The following is a 15,847-nucleotide window of genomic DNA, read 5'->3' on the forward strand; positions in this document are numbered from 1 at the left end:
CGTCTTCCGTTCATACCTTGGGTTCCACGTCGGACATACGGAACTTGTATACAACCAGAGATAACACAAGAGACGACGGTTTCCCTGTCAGCAACGGCCACCCAAACCCTCACCCACTGAGACTTTTGAGTCTCACCAAGAGCACCGGCCAGCCTTATGAGAGCCTGATCCGAACCCGGCAGAGAGGCCCCTCCGATATCCTCCCGCACGCGCAACTGCCAACGTCTGTGCCCCACTGCGCATCGACATCGGACTTTTTTTTTCTTGGACCACCACCCACAGGTTCATAGATAAAGAAGTTTGAAATCCAGCGAGGAGGAAGTCAGAAGGTTTTCTTCTTGGCTTCAAGAGCCAGAAGCCTGCGCGTCAGGGACATCATGAACGCCCAGGTCTCGTTTCTCGTAAGTAGACACACTCACTCCAGCCCTTGTCGCGCTCTGGATAAGGTAGAGTCACCAAAAAGGCGGGGCTGGCTCTTGCACTTTCATGTCCACCCCACCACTGCGACGCTACCTACGAGCTGCATCCGTACCCTTTCCGGACCAAGAACAATACATGACATAACGTCTTGCTGGGCCCATTGTTGAGGTCTTTGGACTAACACCGATTACGATCTAGGACGGCACCTACACTCTGATCCACATTCCTCTCGATCTGTACTCAACCTTGCTGCAGCCCATTCTCCGCGTTCTCCTGCCGCAGACCCAGACCCTTAAGGCGTCAAAAGGAGAGCCTGAACATGAATTAGAAGGCCTCAATGCCGAAAGCCAGCATGGCTTCCTCAACATTAGCGTCACTCCCATGGAGTGCTCGATCGTTTGCCACAGCTCTTGGGCCAAGAATGTCTTTGAGCCTGCCATCAAGGACCTGCCCAAGGACCTCGCCAAGTCTGTGTCAATATCCAAGGACACCTACCTCGTCCTGTCCGTCATCAGTGCAGGCATGGACGCTGCCGGGCGCGTCATGGAGCTGACTTCGCCTCTGGCCCTCGCCGGAATCCCGATTTTCTTCATTACCACCTACTACTCCGACTTCATCCTGGTGCCGACCAAGGACAAGAAGACTGTCGTCCAGGCCCTCCTGGCGCGCGGTTTCGAGCTAGCCGAGAACGAGTCCAACTTCGTCAGCCCTGCCGCATCTGTTCACTCCCGCGGCGGTAGCCAGAACGGCCCTCCGCTGACCCCTCCGCCCTCGACCATCGCCGAGCTCCAGGTACGCACTTTCGATTTGCTCAAGAAGCGTAGCGTCGCCCCTTACGTCGAAGACGACCTGCTCCTGGTCCAATGTTCTGGCCGGGAGACATCGCAACTTGGAGGCGAGTTCTCCCATACCCAGCGTCCGCCCCTGAGCAGGCAGGTGACGGGCAACGGCCATCGCCAGACTTGGCTGGACAACATCGACACGAAGCTGTACACCGCCATGATCTCGGCGCTGGCGGCGCGGCCGCGCTTCATATCCATCACTCTCGCACAGGAAGACCCGCCCTCACTACTGCTGGACAGGTCTCTCCTCGGTCTTTTTGGTGACTCACTCGTAGGAGACACCAAGTCAAACCTCACTCCCATCTTCCTGGACCTCGAGAGCCTCCCGTTGGAAGCCACCGGCATCGTTTGTGGAGTTGCCGGCACACTGGTGCAGGATATGCGCACCGGAGACAGCGCAGGACTGTCATATCTATCTACCGCTCGAGCCGGTGCCGTCATTCTTTCGTGTGAACAGTCGATTCACGCTCTTGAGATTCTTGAACCGAAACTGTTCAAGGCCTGATATGATTGAGCATGTGACCACAGCCCGGGGAACAGGCTGCATTGGTAAGGTTTTGCCAAAACATTGTTGGGCGGATCATAAGAAAACAAAAGACAGGAGGGACCAGAAAATGTTGCGACACTCTCGGAGTGGGATTTACGATGTTGGATGACTGTACTAGCATGGACTGGCTGCGGTTGGCAATCTGATTTTGAAATTTTCCTTCGATATGTTGGCGTTCGCGGAGGACGGCGGCTCTCTGATGTTAGATACCAACTCTTTGTATGTCTTGCGAGAATAGCTGGTGTCGGTCCGGATTGAATTTGAGATGCTTCGATCTCGTTTGTCTTTGATCCCATCTCGGGCCTCGGTCGGTGTGGTTTGTTGATGATCTAAATGCAGTTGTTGCGAGAGTACAACTCGCTGATATCTATCCAACATCCATCCCTTTCTACTTGCCGCCCTTCTTCTTCCCTGCTTCTTCGACCCAGCCCGCCTTCACAAACGCATCCCTCGCCGAGCTGTTAATCAACGCGAACCGCCGCGGGCCGAGCTTCTGTCCGCCGTACCATCTCGTCACGACGACCATGACGTCCCACAGGTCCATCAGCTGCATTAGATGCAATAGCCGCCCGCCCGCCGCCGTCTCCCCGTCGTCGTCGCAGTCCTGGAAGCTCGTCCCGTTGGGGCCCCGGATCCGCCACGCCGTCATGTTGTGCGTCGCCGTCCGCGCCTTCTTGTCCGTCGCGAGCAGGTGCTGCACGTACCCCGCCGCCTGCTCAGGATTCGTTACTGGCGCCGCCCGCGCCACGAAGACGGACTTGAGCTCCACGAAGGGGTCCGAGATCACCCACGGCGGCTCTTCCGCGAGGTACGCCGGCACCGACGACTCTTCGTACGCTGCTGCTGCTGCTGATGACGAGGACTCATCTGCTGCGTCCGGAGAGGGGCTCCGCGCCGCGGCCTCGGCTTCTGCGCTGGCCTCCGCCCACCGCTGGTACTCCTCTATCGCGTCAAAGAGGCAGACGGCGCCGGGCTGGTAGACGGTGGCGATGGCGTCGCGGAAGAGGGTGAGGTCGCGGGCGGCAGCGCCGCGGGGCGCACCCTCGCCGGCGCTGTGGGTGCCGAGGACCTGTGGCGGGACGGAGGGGTACGAGTCTGTGAGGCGGAGGGTGAGGGAGGAGGCGGAGGGCAGGGCGAGGATGTAGTCTGGCGGGGTGGCGGGGGAGAGGGTGCCGTCTCCGTAGATTGAGTTTATGACTTCGATCTCGTCTTTGAGGTCGTCCGACATTTTCGGGGTTGGTGTTGGCTGTGAAGGGGTTGGCCGACGGCAGAGGGTATGGGTTGTGGTGTAGGTGCGATGAGTGGTGAGTGAGAACCCAGAGTTCAATGTGACGTATGAAAGTTGAAGCTGGGGATTTCTCGACTGTGCTGGAGAGAAATTCAGATATCTCCGCCGTGGAATCAATCTCAACAAACGTCGAGTTGAGCGTTGCGGTAAGCTCATATGGCACTTGTGTGATATTGGATGTGGTTGTGAAGGTGATGGTGAGAACTTGCTCCGATGGACCGGCCGTTCGACCGCTGTGCGGGAGTGTGGGCCGGAGGGTCCGTGCGCTGGATAGCTACTCCCAAGGTTCCCTGCAATATACCTGTGAACTTGCAAAGAGGCAGCGACCTCAACCACATTGACAAGTTCAGGTGACCAATTGAAGCAGTACTGGAAACCACAACTCGCTTCATTGTCAATATTCACAATCAGCAAATGCCTAGGCATGATGCTTCTCGCTGGCCTACCTTGACACTCTCCGCTTGGAGAATCGGATCAACGCCGGTCTTGGTGCGATTGGAGTGGCAACTCTCGATGACACCGGCAGATAATGCCTGCTCGTCGTGATATCATACTTGTCACCATCATCGTAGGGCATGAAGCTGACAGTTAGGATCATATACAGATGTGATATACTAGCCGAGACTACGAAAAGAGGAACCACCATGCAGGATGCCATCGCCCCAGACTCATCTATTGGACCCCAGACATACCCTACAGCGCGACGCGGGAGACTTTGACAAAACAGGATATTACCCACCGCCTTGCAGCGCTTACTCGTCAACAACGGAGGCAAACTTGTCCAGCATTTGCTGCTGGATCTCCTCATACTGCGTAAAAGGTTAGCGAAGGACGCATAGCCGCATTTCACTACGAACAGACTCACCTTCTTAGTAATGGCGTCCTCTCCGTCGGTGGGAACCTCAAACTTGAGTTGACGCAGCTTGGACTGCAGGTCGGAGGTGGCCTCACGAACCTTGACCCAGCTCTGTCCCTGGGCAATGGCCTTCTGCGCCTCGTCGTGGAAACCAACCATCAACTTCATCATCCACTCAGTCTTCCACAGAGGGCAGAACTGGTCATAGTCTGAGTAACCGTTCTGCTGCAAAAAGTCCTCCTTCAGAAGAGCGGCGATATCCAGAGTGATCTTGTCGGGGTCAGACAGCGCACTCTTTCCGACCAGCTGCACGACCTGGTCAAGCTCCTCGGAGTCAGACAAAAGCTGCTTGATGCGGTCACGCAAGCGGGGGAACTCAGGGTACTCCTTCTCGTACCACTTGTCGAGGACCATGGTGTACTTGGAGTAACTGAGCGAGGTGTTGATGGAGGGGAAATGCTTGCGCTGGGCGAGCTTCTTGTCGAGACCCCAGAAAACTTGTACGATACCGAGGGTGGATGTGGTGACGGGATCGGAGAAATCACCACCAGGGGGACTGACGGCACCGACAATGCTGACACTGCCATTGCGCTCAGGGGAGCCGAGAGACTTGACACGGCCGGCACGCTCGTAGAAACTGGCGAGCTTGGCACCGAGGTACGCAGGGAAACCTTGGTCAGCAGGCATCTCTCCCAAACGACCGGAAATTTCACGGAGAGCCTCTGCCCATCGAGAAGAGGAGTCAGCCATCATGGCGACGTTCAGACCCTGATCACGGAAGTACTCGGCGACGGTGATACCGGTGTAAATGGAAGCCTCACGGGCAGCGACAGGCATGTTGGAGGTGTTGGCGATAAGGGTGGTGCGCTTCATGATGGGCTCCTTGCGGCCGTCGACCTCGATAGTGAGCTCGGGGAAATCCTTCAAGACTTCGGCCATCTCGTTACCGCGCTCACCGCATCCGACGTAGACGATGACATCGCTGTTGGAGAACTTGGACACGGACTGACTAATGACAGTCTTGCCGCAACCGAAAGCACCAGGAATGGCAACGGTACCACCCTGGACACCGGGGAACAGAGCGTCCAGCACTCTCTGACCGACGACGAAGGGCTCGTTTGCCTGAAGCTTCTCGGTGGTCGGACGGGGAACTCGCACAGGCCACGACTGCATCATGGGGTAGTCGGTCTTCTTGCCGTCGAACTCGACCTCGAGGAGGTTCTCCTCAACGGTGTAACTGCCCTTGCTAGCGATCTTGGTAATGGTACCGCGGGCGCGGGGAGGGAACAGGATTCTGTGGGTGGAAATGAAGGAGTTCTCGTTGACGGTACCCCAAACGTCACCGCCAGAGATGTGGTCTCCAACCTTCAGGGAGGGGACGAATTCCCACTTCTTCGTACGGTCGAGAGCGGGAACAGCGATACCGCGAGGAATGTAAATTGTCTTGGACATTTCGCTAATCTTCTCGAGGGGTCTCTGAATACCGTCGTAGATACCGTTGAGCAGACCGGGGCCGAGCTCGACGGACAGAGGCTTTCCGGTGCGAACGACGGGGTCACCGACAGTGACACCGGCTGCGATTTGTCAGTAGATTGTACTTTGAGCTGTCGCGCGCCATGTACCTACCAGTCTCCTCGTAAACCTGAATTGTGCATTGGTCGCCATTGATACGAATGACTTCACCGACCAGGTTATCGTGACCGACTCTGACCTGCGCATTGTCAGACATCCATTCTCAGCATCCATTCGAGCGATGCGACCTACCAACTCGTACATGGCAACACCAATCATGTCCTCGGCGACAATGACGGGTCTAGGATATGGTTAGTCGTCGAGCGCGGTAGATCGGGGGAAGGGGGCGAATCGGGGGAGCTACGATCGTACCCAGAGACCGAGAAGATCTTGCCTGCATGAGGAGGTCAGTTCAAGCTATCATCGATAATCAGAGTGACAGTGGTCACTAACCGGTGTGAGACTCATCGTCCTTGCTGTCTTTCTTCTGCTTCTGTGGCGTTGGTCAGCTTCTGCGATCGAGGTCGGGTCGGTGGGGCAGGCATATGCCGCATCACCATAACAAGAGACGACGGATTCGGGGGGTGCTTACAGGAGGCATGGTGGACGTCTGGACGCGAGCAGGGCTCGGCTCGTGGATTATTGTCACAGGAAGAAGGTCGGTCGATGCGGGGAGAGCGTCCGGGGTTGAAGGGGAGGGAGGGTTGGATGGCGTTTGACGAGGTGTTGTTGGAGGAGATGATGGTAGAGGTTGAGCAGAAGCTATTGCCAGAGCTTCGACGTCCACTTGGCTGCTTCGGTGCGGCTGCGGCTCCCGTGCATGTCTGGCCGGGGCACTCCAGCTGGCAATGGGATTGGTGCGGCCAGCCCACGCCTCACGTAGCGCATGCGAGAGTGGACCCGATGATGTATGACCGGGGCCCGTGCCTGCTGTGTCAGTGTTAAGGCCGCCGCCTCCTGTCGCTGAAGGACCGCCAGCGCCTGTAGCGTCCACGTCCAAGTCCACATCCAGATCCAGCTCGCCTGGGACCTGCAAGTAGGTTCCTGAGCCGCCAGTGCCAGCGGCCGTCGCCGAACCAGCTGGAGGAATGTAAGGTGACACCGGCGACGACGACAAACCATCGTCGTCTTGTTGCTTGCCCCGGGCCAGTAACTCGACCAGAGACGGCCGAGCCCGCAGCCTCGGGCGGAATCCGACCTGCATTCACTTTGATTTCAGGGGTTCAGAGACGTTGTGATGTTTTCTTGTTTCCCTTTCTGTGGATGGCGATGTCGCTTGTTGTGTCTCTGGTTTGAGTTGAAAGCGCGCGACGGGAGTCCCAAAAAGTGTAATTGACACCAGACGACGGCCTTTGTCCAGGGAGCTAGTCGACAATTACACCGCAGCAACCCAGCGATCTGCCAAGCGAAAGCCTGCACCTCAGGTTGCGGTCAAGGTCAGGCTTGCGAAAGCTGCACTGCCACGAAATGCTCCCCAGACGCACCCGTTCTCCGCACCGTTGACCCTGAGACCGGCTTCTCAACGACCACCCGCCATTTCACAGGTGTGGCTTGTGAACCATCACCATCATGAGCAACACCTCGTCGCAAGTCCGATGGTTCATTGGCACCAAAAGACGACAGGACACAAATTACAGTCATAAACAGTTACTACTATTCAAATCTAACTACGTGGGTAAAACAGGCTGTTCTTCGAAACGTTTCTCATAACTGGCCGTGTCTGACAGACAACTACGAGAAACAGCAAACCAGCCGAACGCATAAACGCTGGTTCTTTCATTCCCCTCCAAAAGCACGAAATACTTGCGTTCGTACATTCATTAATATCGTCATTATGCCATCATCCAACAGCTCATCATCGTCAATGGCTGTTAGACTGCCATCCAGACATACGCCGATATAAGCTCCCTTAGCAGAGCTTCATTACCCTGGCAAGTCTTTCGACTGATAACCAATAGCAGCTTCTGGGCTGCCCTTGTTTGATGGCCCCTTCATCGCCTCCTCCTCTTGCTTGTGTTGTCCACCCATTGTCTATGTTCGGCGGAATAACCTGTCCGCTCTTCTGGCCGTTTTGCGCAATCCGGTCCAGTTGGTACTTTTATCTATACTTTTGAATGTGATCCATGCGACGTGCTCGGATATGTACGGTGCTGAATTTCTTCATGTACGATGCAAATGCATCCGCTTGGGTGTGATGGCCTGCTGTTCGTTTGTCCAGTCTCTCGCAGATCAGGCTGTGGTCTCCCGAAAATCGATCAGCTGTTCCTCTTCGTCTTGCTGCTGTCGCGGCGGGGACAGGCTCTTTTCCCATTCGTCCATGAGGTTGTTGGCGGTACGCTTGAGGTTGCCAGGTGAGAGTTTGTTCACTACGGTGGGCAGAAGCTCCCCGAGCTGGGTAGGCGACAAGAGAGCCGACTCGGGGCGGGAGTCAGACCGGGCCGAGGTGTCAACGGTGATGGGCATCTTCTTCTTGCTGTGGACGGATGTCTTAGTACAGTGGGGGATGAGGCCGTTTGTGAGTTGCTTACAGTGGAGTCACATTCTCATCCTTGTTCTCAGACATGGACGCAAGTCCCTCTGCGCCGCCGACGGTCGAGCCGCTCCAGCGAGCGGACTTGGCCGAAGAAACCACGGGTGAATCCCAATTCGACCAGTCATCGTCAAAAGAGTCAAAGGTCAACGGCGTCCACGAGAAGTGCTTTGCTTTGGTCGTAGACTTCGTCGCCGGCTTCGGGTTCGGACGTTCCTGCAACGGCTTGGACGACTTGCTCGGGGTGTCGATCGGCGAGTCAAAAGCGGAGCTCAATGGGACTCTGGGACGAGAGTTGAGGGCCCTGATCGTGTCCTGGTCGCCGAACGAGCCGACTCTTTTCCCCGTGGGGTCCGTCGAGCCAGGACGGGAAATGCCATGAATCGGCTCGTCGCCAACGGTGGCTTGTCGGATGTCTTCCACGAAGCTCCAAAGTCCTACCCTAAAGTCTTGAGCCATCTGCTTCACTCCAGGTGTAGCGGTGTTGTAAGTGCGCGGCTGCCAGGAAGCCCTCTTAGGAAGAGCAGGATGGGTAGGGGTCATGACCGGGGAACGAAGCTCCATGGACTTGACACTGGAGGTGTCTTCGTGCACCGCGAAGCCTTCCGGTTTCGTCGGCGAAAGTAATGACAGAGTCCGCGTGTGCCCGCCACGAAGGACTCTTCGTCTGTATTCTCGGGGGCCCGTCTGTCCCTGCAAGTCCCTCAGAAGCGCCTTCCTTCTATCCAGCTCGACACTCCGTCGGGAAGCTGCCTCATCATCGTCCAATAGCGACGGCTCAAACTGAGGCGCCAATGGGCGCTGTGGCAGATCCCTCTTCCTCCGGGCTGACTGGGCAGTCCAGTCGTGCTTCAATTTCGCCAATTCAGCTTCCGCACGCGCCAGCTCCTCGCGAATCTCCAATACTCGTCGTTCTTGCGCTGCTATCGCAATGATGAAGTCATTGGGGTCTGACGGGGAGGTGACAGCCGAGGTGTCGGCAGGCGTGGGAGGGTACGATGCGGTCGTAACTGAAGCCGGCCTTGAAGGGTCGCTGGTCGGCGGAGCGATTGGCAGTGTAAGCGATAGTCGATTGGTGTTTCGAGAGGCACTGGAATTCGACCGCGCCGCGCGGTTAAGGCGGTCTTGTGTCGAGGGGGTTGGGGGAGGCGGTGTCATGGCCCCGGGTGCTTCCTCCATCTCTCCTATCAGAGTCTCGACGTGCATCTCTGACGGTTTGAATTGGGTAGGTCTCGGGGGCAGTAAGGGTTGCGGTGTAAAAGCCGTCGTGGTAGTGGCCGCGGAGTCCGCCGGCGGGCGCTCGACCACAGAAGAGGAACGACAGCGAATCTCGTGGGTGCTCTGCATCTCAGCACGAGCAAAACGGTTGCGTGACGCCTCCCGGGAGAATTGAGCGTTGGCGATGTTGTATGACCGGCGGCGCTTAAGCAAAGAATGGGAGGGAGAGGCGTTACTGGCCTTCCGGATGTGCCTTTGTCTCCAGGCGGTGGAGGAGTGAGCGGAATTCGTTCTTCTGGCGACGACAGCCTTGTATGTGTTTAGGTGTTTTTGGTGGTCATTCAAGAGAGTGCGAGAAACAGTAGCGACGAAGCAGATTTGTAGTAGGAAAATGGCTGTCATGGAGAGGGTGGAAAGAGGGTCATTATTGACAGGCCGTGTTTGTTGTTGCAGTGCAGCCAGCAAAAGCAAGCGAAAAACGCCCCAGCAGATAGCAGCGATTAGCAGGAACCGGAGCAAGAGACGGGGTTGGGGGGTCTGGTCTCTTCTGGGTCTGGGACTTGCAATGGGTCTTCTGAATGGGGACGGGGGGCTTTCGGGGGTGTGTGGCCCAGGTTTAGGAACCAGACCTCGTCGAGTCCTCTCTGGGTCTGGTCGGGGGGTGATTGAATGAGGGTTGCAGGCGCAATGGATGCCACGATTGGACAGCGAGATTGGCTGAGCTGGCGTGGCGGACGAGGGTATTTTCTGCTCAGATAGGGGGCGGTAGGGTAGTTCAAGCTCGTCAACCAGTGGGTGCGGCCGCTGTGGAATCTTTTATCTCGCCTGTTTGCCGTACCTTGGGGGGGCTCGAATGACGGATTCGGGCACAGATTCCCAGTTGGAGGAACGACAAGGACTGGAAATGGAGAAGGGAACTGTGGTGTTGCTGTAAAGATTGTGACGGACAGGAGAGGACGAGATGGCAGAAGGAATTGCGACTGGGAGAGGCGAGTCGAGGCCCTTGGATTGCCAGTGGATGATGGTGACTCCGAGGCGTCAATGCTGTTATCTTTTTTTCTTTCTTGATTTGTTTGGATTGGACAGTTCACAGTGTGGACTGAACCGGTCTGGATTAATTTGCTTGATGCCTGTCTGCTTTGCTTGTGTTGTTGACAGTACGCGGTAGAAGGCCTAGGATCGGACCGGCAGTGAGTCCTGGGTGGTGCGTCCGAACTTTGATGTTGGTATCCGTAGTCGACGTGGTCGTCCTGGGGTTCATGCAGGGGTAGCCAAGGAGACCGATGGCAGGACCCAGAGTATGAGGTAAGGTAACAGCAAGGAACGACGAGGTAAAAGAAGGGCAAAGGCCGCGAGTTCGGACGAGAATTGACGAGCGAAAGGTGCAAAGGTGCAGGCGGGATGGGATGGACGGCAACGGTCGTCTGTATGTCTGAGTAAGGTGTAATAAAGTGTCGAGACCGACAGCGCCGGTAGCAGCAGCAACGGGAGGCGGGGAGCCAATGACGAGCAGGCGGGATCGATGATGGACGCAAGATTCTGCGACAATTCGAAACCAGGTAGGAAAGAAGGAAAGATGGGTGTGGTTGGTTGGCAATGGGATTGGGCAGCAGAAATGGAAGAAGGAGAATTGGATCAGATCGAGGTAGGCCAGATGCAGATGCAGATGTCGAACGACGAGTGAGAGTGAGAGAGTGAATGGACCAAATGCGGTCTTGCTGTGTATCTGTACGGATGTCGCAGAAGACGTGCAGCAGCTAGTCAGTCATTTGACTCTTTTTTTGTTGGCTACGGGCCTGGTTGTTGGGATGGGAACCGGAGCATGTGGTCTGACCTGGGCTGTTGATGACGGACATCTGGTGGTTTTGCAGTGCGGTTGCATTGCTTTTTGCCTATTGGACTCGCATTATTTACATCCATAGACCCTGCTGGACGAACACCACCCCCCTCTTTTTGTTTTCACAGCTTAAAGCCGCATGAGACACCAGTCATGGGAAATGGCAGGCTACCTAGCTATGGCGGCTTGTTGTCAAAATCCAGCCCAGATCTCATTGGCACATGTTTCTTGTTGTTTTGGCGTCCGCCTTGTCCGATCAACAAGACGAAACGAACGAACCATTGTCCACGGAAACCGGTGGCCCACACCCTCAATGGAAGTCGAGACTCGAGGGTCATAAAGACCAAGTCCATGACCACCAGATTCAAGTCGTGCGTTTGCATCAGCGCCGATCCACCGGGCTAAGAGAGTTGGACGTTGCTCAGGGGCTTGCTGCAGCGTGCAACCATTGTCCGTGGGCAGCCTGTAAGAAGCTGCGGCTCCTGCTGCAAGGAGTCAGAAACAGTCAGAAACAGTCAGGAACCGATGGGCGCCCCGGCAACAGGCGTGCGACGTGCAGTCGGTCCTGACGGCGCCATGATGGTGCCGGACGGGGAAGTCTTGGTAAAATGGCCCGAGGCACTTTTTTTTTCTCCTTCCGAGTCGTACGTATGCGCACAGGCTGGAGGTTTTGCTGACAGTTTGCTAGCAGTCGTTAGTGGCTTCTTCACCAGTTCTTAGCAGCGCCAACTAAGATGGTAGCTTGGCCAGCACTGCCTGGTCGCGAATCCAGGGCCCGCAAGGGCACGCAGGAAACAGCTGGGATGACCCGTGGCCTGCGTGGAGAGCCCCCAATTTCACAATTTCCCAGAAATTAGTGTCCAATCAGAGTTGCAGTCTGTTTCCCCAAATCCCATCGGGCCCCACGTGATTGCCTGTCGTGGCTGCGACATTCTTCCCATCTCACGCGCTCCTTCTGGCTTCTGCTCTTTCCAGAACGTCTGCCGCGCCTGCTCTGGCTGAAGCTGTGCATGGCTTTTTGTGCACGCATTAATCCAGCGGACGATCGGATGCACAGTCGCACCACACAGAGCGCCTGCAATTGCAATTGAATTCGAGCCCGGCCGGTGGAGGCCCTCCACTGGACCCAAAGGTACTTACGGCGCGTACCACCGAGACGCGTGACGGACGCGACTTCTTCATCCGACAGTGCATGAAGCTCTCACGAGGCACAGCATCTGACCTAAGCTGGAAGCGGCCACCCAACACAGAAATCGCCATTTAATCATTCACCCGAGGCAATCGGATTCACTCTCGCGGGCTGTCACCGGGTAAAGCCCGCCGTGGCTGCCTACTCTTGTAACGCGAGTTGGCTGGTGGTCAATTTTCCCATAAGGTCTTCTTCTCATCAGACATCGTCTGCGTTTATTGGTTCATTTTCAACAATGATCAATCTGTCACGATGCCGTTTCCTTTCCTTCTTGTTTGCGACCTCCTAGAACAGGCTCACAGACAATGCAAATCGGATCCTACCAAGGTCAACGAACGCGTGACCAACTGGTTCAAGCAACACCGCCATCGGATCGACGACTCAGGAAACAGTGCCTCCGCTCTATTTTCTACGCTCCTACCGGAGAAGCGTACTGATCGTGTGTACGGCATTCAGGCCGACTCGCTATGTGGCATCGTCGGACGGGTGCTGGGCCTCGGCCAGTCGCGTGTGAAAGAGATAAAGCGATTCAAAGAGCCCGGCCTAGGGTTGGATCTGGCTGATTGTATCGAGAACATTTTCAAAGAAACAGTATGTCATCGGATGTCCCTATTGAGCTATCCGGTTTTGGATGATGCATGTGTATTAGAACCTGTTTAATCTAACATCTACACAGCCGAGCCCATGCTACAATGCTGCGAATCCTATTACTGTGGAGGAGATCGACACAACCCTCAATAGCCTTGCCGCCAGGTGCAGATTCAGTTCTCCCGCAGTTCAGGCATCGCAGCTCCGACCGAGCAGCGCTCGCGACCGAGATGAGCTTCTATCCAGCTTGTACCTTCGCCTGAACGCCAGAGAAGCCAAGTGGCTGACTCGTCTCATCCTCAAAAACTACCAGCCTGTCGTATTCGACCCCAGACACATCTATTACTGCTACGATCCGTTGCTCCCTATGATTCTAAGAGTTCAAGATGGCTTTGCCGCGGCTCTGTCTCTTCGGCAAAAGATGAGGAATGACCCTTATCTCCGCGACGACACAGGACAAAAAAGACGCGAGAATTTGTTGAAGCACCTGACGCCTGTCTTGGGTGTCAAGGTAGGGAGACAATCGTGGCTGAAAGGACGCAGCATCAAACACTGCATGAAAATCGGCCACGGTCAGATGAGTTGTGAAAAGAAGGTTGATGGGGAATATTGCCAGATCCACATAGATCTGAGCAAGGGATATAAGTGTATTCAGATCTTTTCCAAGAGCGGCAAAGACAGCACATCAGATCGCGCAGCATTGCATGGGTACGTTGATGATCTCCTCGCCGCGTTCGCGTGGGCTAATAGCAGCAGGGCAATTCGCGATTCTCTCAACATCGGAAAGCTCGACTGCAAGTTCTCAAAGGGATGCATTCTAGAGGGCGAGCTAGTTGTCTACAGTGATAAAGTATGCATCTGTTCTCCATCAAATCTCCACCTACTTACATTGCGTAGGAACAAAAGATTCTTCCATTTCATAAGATACGAAAATATGTGTCTCGGTCTGGCAGCTTTCTGCATACAGAGGCCGACTCACAGTAAGCACTCCACTTCCCAGACAGAGCTTGTAGTCTGACTGGCATAGGCGGCATCACTACGAGCACTTGATGATCGTCTACTATGACGTCCTTCTTGTTGACGGAGAATCACTGCTTGGAGTCCGGCATAGCAAGCGGTTCAAGCGTCTGACTGATTTGATCACCTGCCGAGAGGGATTCGCCGAGCTTGTAGAACGCCAAGTCATTTCCCTCGGCCAGCCCATGGCTGCATCCCACTTGAGAAAGGCATTTGCCAAGTCTATAACAGCACGAGATGAAGGCTTGGTTTTGAAGCCCGACGATCCCTACTTCGACTTCAGCGAAAATCGTCGCCCATTTTCCGGTTGCCCCATCAAGCTAAAGAAGGAGTACATCGGCAGCTTTGGTGATGTGGGCGACTTTGCTGTGGTGGCAGCTCGTTACGACCCGGACAAAGCCAAATGCTACCGCATCCCGAATCTCAAGTGGACACACTTCTACCTTGGTTGTCTCGACAACAAAGAAGATGTTCAGAGGTTTCAGGCCAGACCAAGATTCACAGTGGTTCACCAGGTAGAGCTGAACGAGGCCATGCTCAAGACGGTGGTGGCCCATGGCAGGCCTATGCCTGTGGCCTTCGACGACAATGATGCGCTGATCTTGGATATTGCTCCAGGCATCGCGCAACCAAAGGTGCCAAGTGTGGTCTTCACGGAGCCTTTGGTGTTCGACGTCCGTTGTTTCTCGTTTGATAAGGAGGGAAACACTGGCTTCTGGCAGCCAAGGTTTCCTCAGGTATCCAAGGTTCACTTTGACAGATCCTTCATCGACACCATTTCTTTTTCAGAGCTACAGAAGGTAGCCGAGGACGCTACAACCACACCACCAATGGAGGACAGCCAGGAGATGCTTGGCTGGATCGCTGCGCTGGAAGGCGCAGACCCACGCGGTATTCCTGTCGACGCTATCAGCCAGTCAACGACTACCTCTCTCATGACACCTTCCCGCACGTCCTCCGTTCGACCATCAACTTCGCCAGCTCCTCGCGTGGAAAGTCCACTGGTCAATCGTCGATCCCTCCCAGCCTTGCCTGAGGTAGCAGAGCCTGCTCTCGTCACTCCACCGACGTCTTCTGCTCCTGAAAGCATTGCAGGCAAGACTACGAAGCCAGCTGCCGACATCGTCACTGCCGAGACGTCGTCCAAAGCCAACAAGCGGACACAAGAAAACCATCACCCTGTTGCCCGCGAGAACAAGCGACCGAGGGTCTGTTCAGACCCTTGTTTGGCCAAGCAAAAACCTGCTCTTCAGCAAAGTCGCCTGCCACTCGGAGAAGTGAGCGCAAACCGAACCGCTCCCTCACCCCGGGCTTCTCAACAGGCGGCATTCCCAAAGCCCGTTGAAGCAGCCGCGATGCCTCCGAACCCGACGCCGCCCTCGTCCGGCGGTGCTCAAGCCCCGGCCGCAGAGAATGCAGCCCCTCAGGCACATGGCTCGAACGAAGGAACCGGAATGCCGCCTCCACCCCAGCCATCTCCTTCTACCAAGGCATGCGAATATGCCGGCAGCCACTGTCTCCTCGCAGAAAAGCGCATCGCCCTCCTCTCTCCCTGTATCGCCCACCAACCGTGGGTCACCGAAAACCTGCTTCCGTCCCACGGCATCCACGAATGGACCACAGACCTCAAATATTGGAGCAGCATCCCGGCGTGCTCACAGTCCAAGAAGAACCGCACCCGCAAGATCTGCTTCGTCGAGCATAATCGCAAGGAAGCCACTAGAGAATTCATGAAGCGGGCAGAGGAGAGCCCGCAATACTTTCCCAGCGGGAAGCGCGAGTGGGTTGAGGTGTACGATTGGCGCTTATTGGAGGATGTTACTGCATTGGAGAGAGTGCTCAAGGGATCAAAGGCGCTGTCTGAGCAACCCCCTGACCCGAAGCGCAAGTGGTTCGTCGGACTGGTCTAGGCCTTCTTCTAGCATAGCGAAGGAGTTTTTCTGTATGAGTACATGAGTTGTCACGGCATACATCACGCATCGTGCACAATGAGACATGACGTT

General features: G+C 55.7%; 5 protein-coding genes across 5 annotated transcripts; 2 read left to right on the forward strand and 3 right to left on the reverse strand.

Moving 5' to 3' along the window:
• Positions 1–377: 377 nt before the first annotated feature.
• GCG54_00001433 (uncharacterized protein) lies at positions 378–1,767 on the forward strand (the record flags this gene model as incomplete). Its single annotated transcript, XM_045401549.1, has 2 exons — positions 378–401; positions 619–1,767. The coding sequence occupies 2 exons, from the start codon at positions 378–380 to the stop codon at positions 1,765–1,767; spliced, it is 1,173 nt and encodes a 390-aa protein (XP_045270278.1).
• A 430-nt stretch (positions 1,768–2,197) lies between these two features.
• GCG54_00001434 (Protein IMPACT-like) lies at positions 2,198–3,037 on the reverse strand (the record flags this gene model as incomplete). The annotated part of the gene is made up of 1 exon (XM_045401550.1): positions 2,198–3,037. The coding sequence occupies one exon, from the start codon at positions 3,035–3,037 to the stop codon at positions 2,198–2,200; it is 840 nt and encodes a 279-aa protein (XP_045270279.1).
• Positions 3,038–3,849: 812 nt separating this feature from the next.
• GCG54_00001435 (V-type proton ATPase catalytic subunit A) lies at positions 3,850–6,669 on the reverse strand (the record flags this gene model as incomplete). The annotated part of the gene is made up of 8 exons (XM_045401551.1): positions 3,850–3,906; positions 3,963–5,527; positions 5,580–5,664; positions 5,718–5,766; positions 5,838–5,859; positions 5,919–5,958; positions 6,058–6,509; positions 6,585–6,669. The coding sequence occupies 8 exons, from the start codon at positions 6,667–6,669 to the stop codon at positions 3,850–3,852; spliced, it is 2,355 nt and encodes a 784-aa protein (XP_045270280.1).
• A 1,025-nt stretch (positions 6,670–7,694) lies between these two features.
• GCG54_00001436 (uncharacterized protein) lies at positions 7,695–9,615 on the reverse strand (the record flags this gene model as incomplete). The annotated part of the gene is made up of 2 exons (XM_045401552.1): positions 7,695–7,938; positions 7,994–9,615. The coding sequence occupies 2 exons, from the start codon at positions 9,613–9,615 to the stop codon at positions 7,695–7,697; spliced, it is 1,866 nt and encodes a 621-aa protein (XP_045270281.1).
• Positions 9,616–12,491: 2,876 nt separating this feature from the next.
• On the forward strand, positions 12,492–15,754 carry GCG54_00001437 (uncharacterized protein; the record flags this gene model as incomplete). The annotated part of the gene is made up of 4 exons (XM_045401553.1): positions 12,492–12,830; positions 12,916–13,677; positions 13,725–13,807; positions 13,855–15,754. 4 exons carry the CDS (start codon positions 12,492–12,494, stop codon positions 15,752–15,754), a joined length of 3,084 nt encoding a protein of 1,027 aa, XP_045270282.1.
• Positions 15,755–15,847: the final 93 nt, after the last annotated feature.

The sequence above is a fragment of the Colletotrichum gloeosporioides genome, assembly GCF_011800055.1.
Source record: "Colletotrichum gloeosporioides strain Lc1 chromosome Unknown consensus_7, whole genome shotgun sequence".
NCBI lineage: Eukaryota > Fungi > Ascomycota > Sordariomycetes > Glomerellales > Glomerellaceae > Colletotrichum > Colletotrichum gloeosporioides.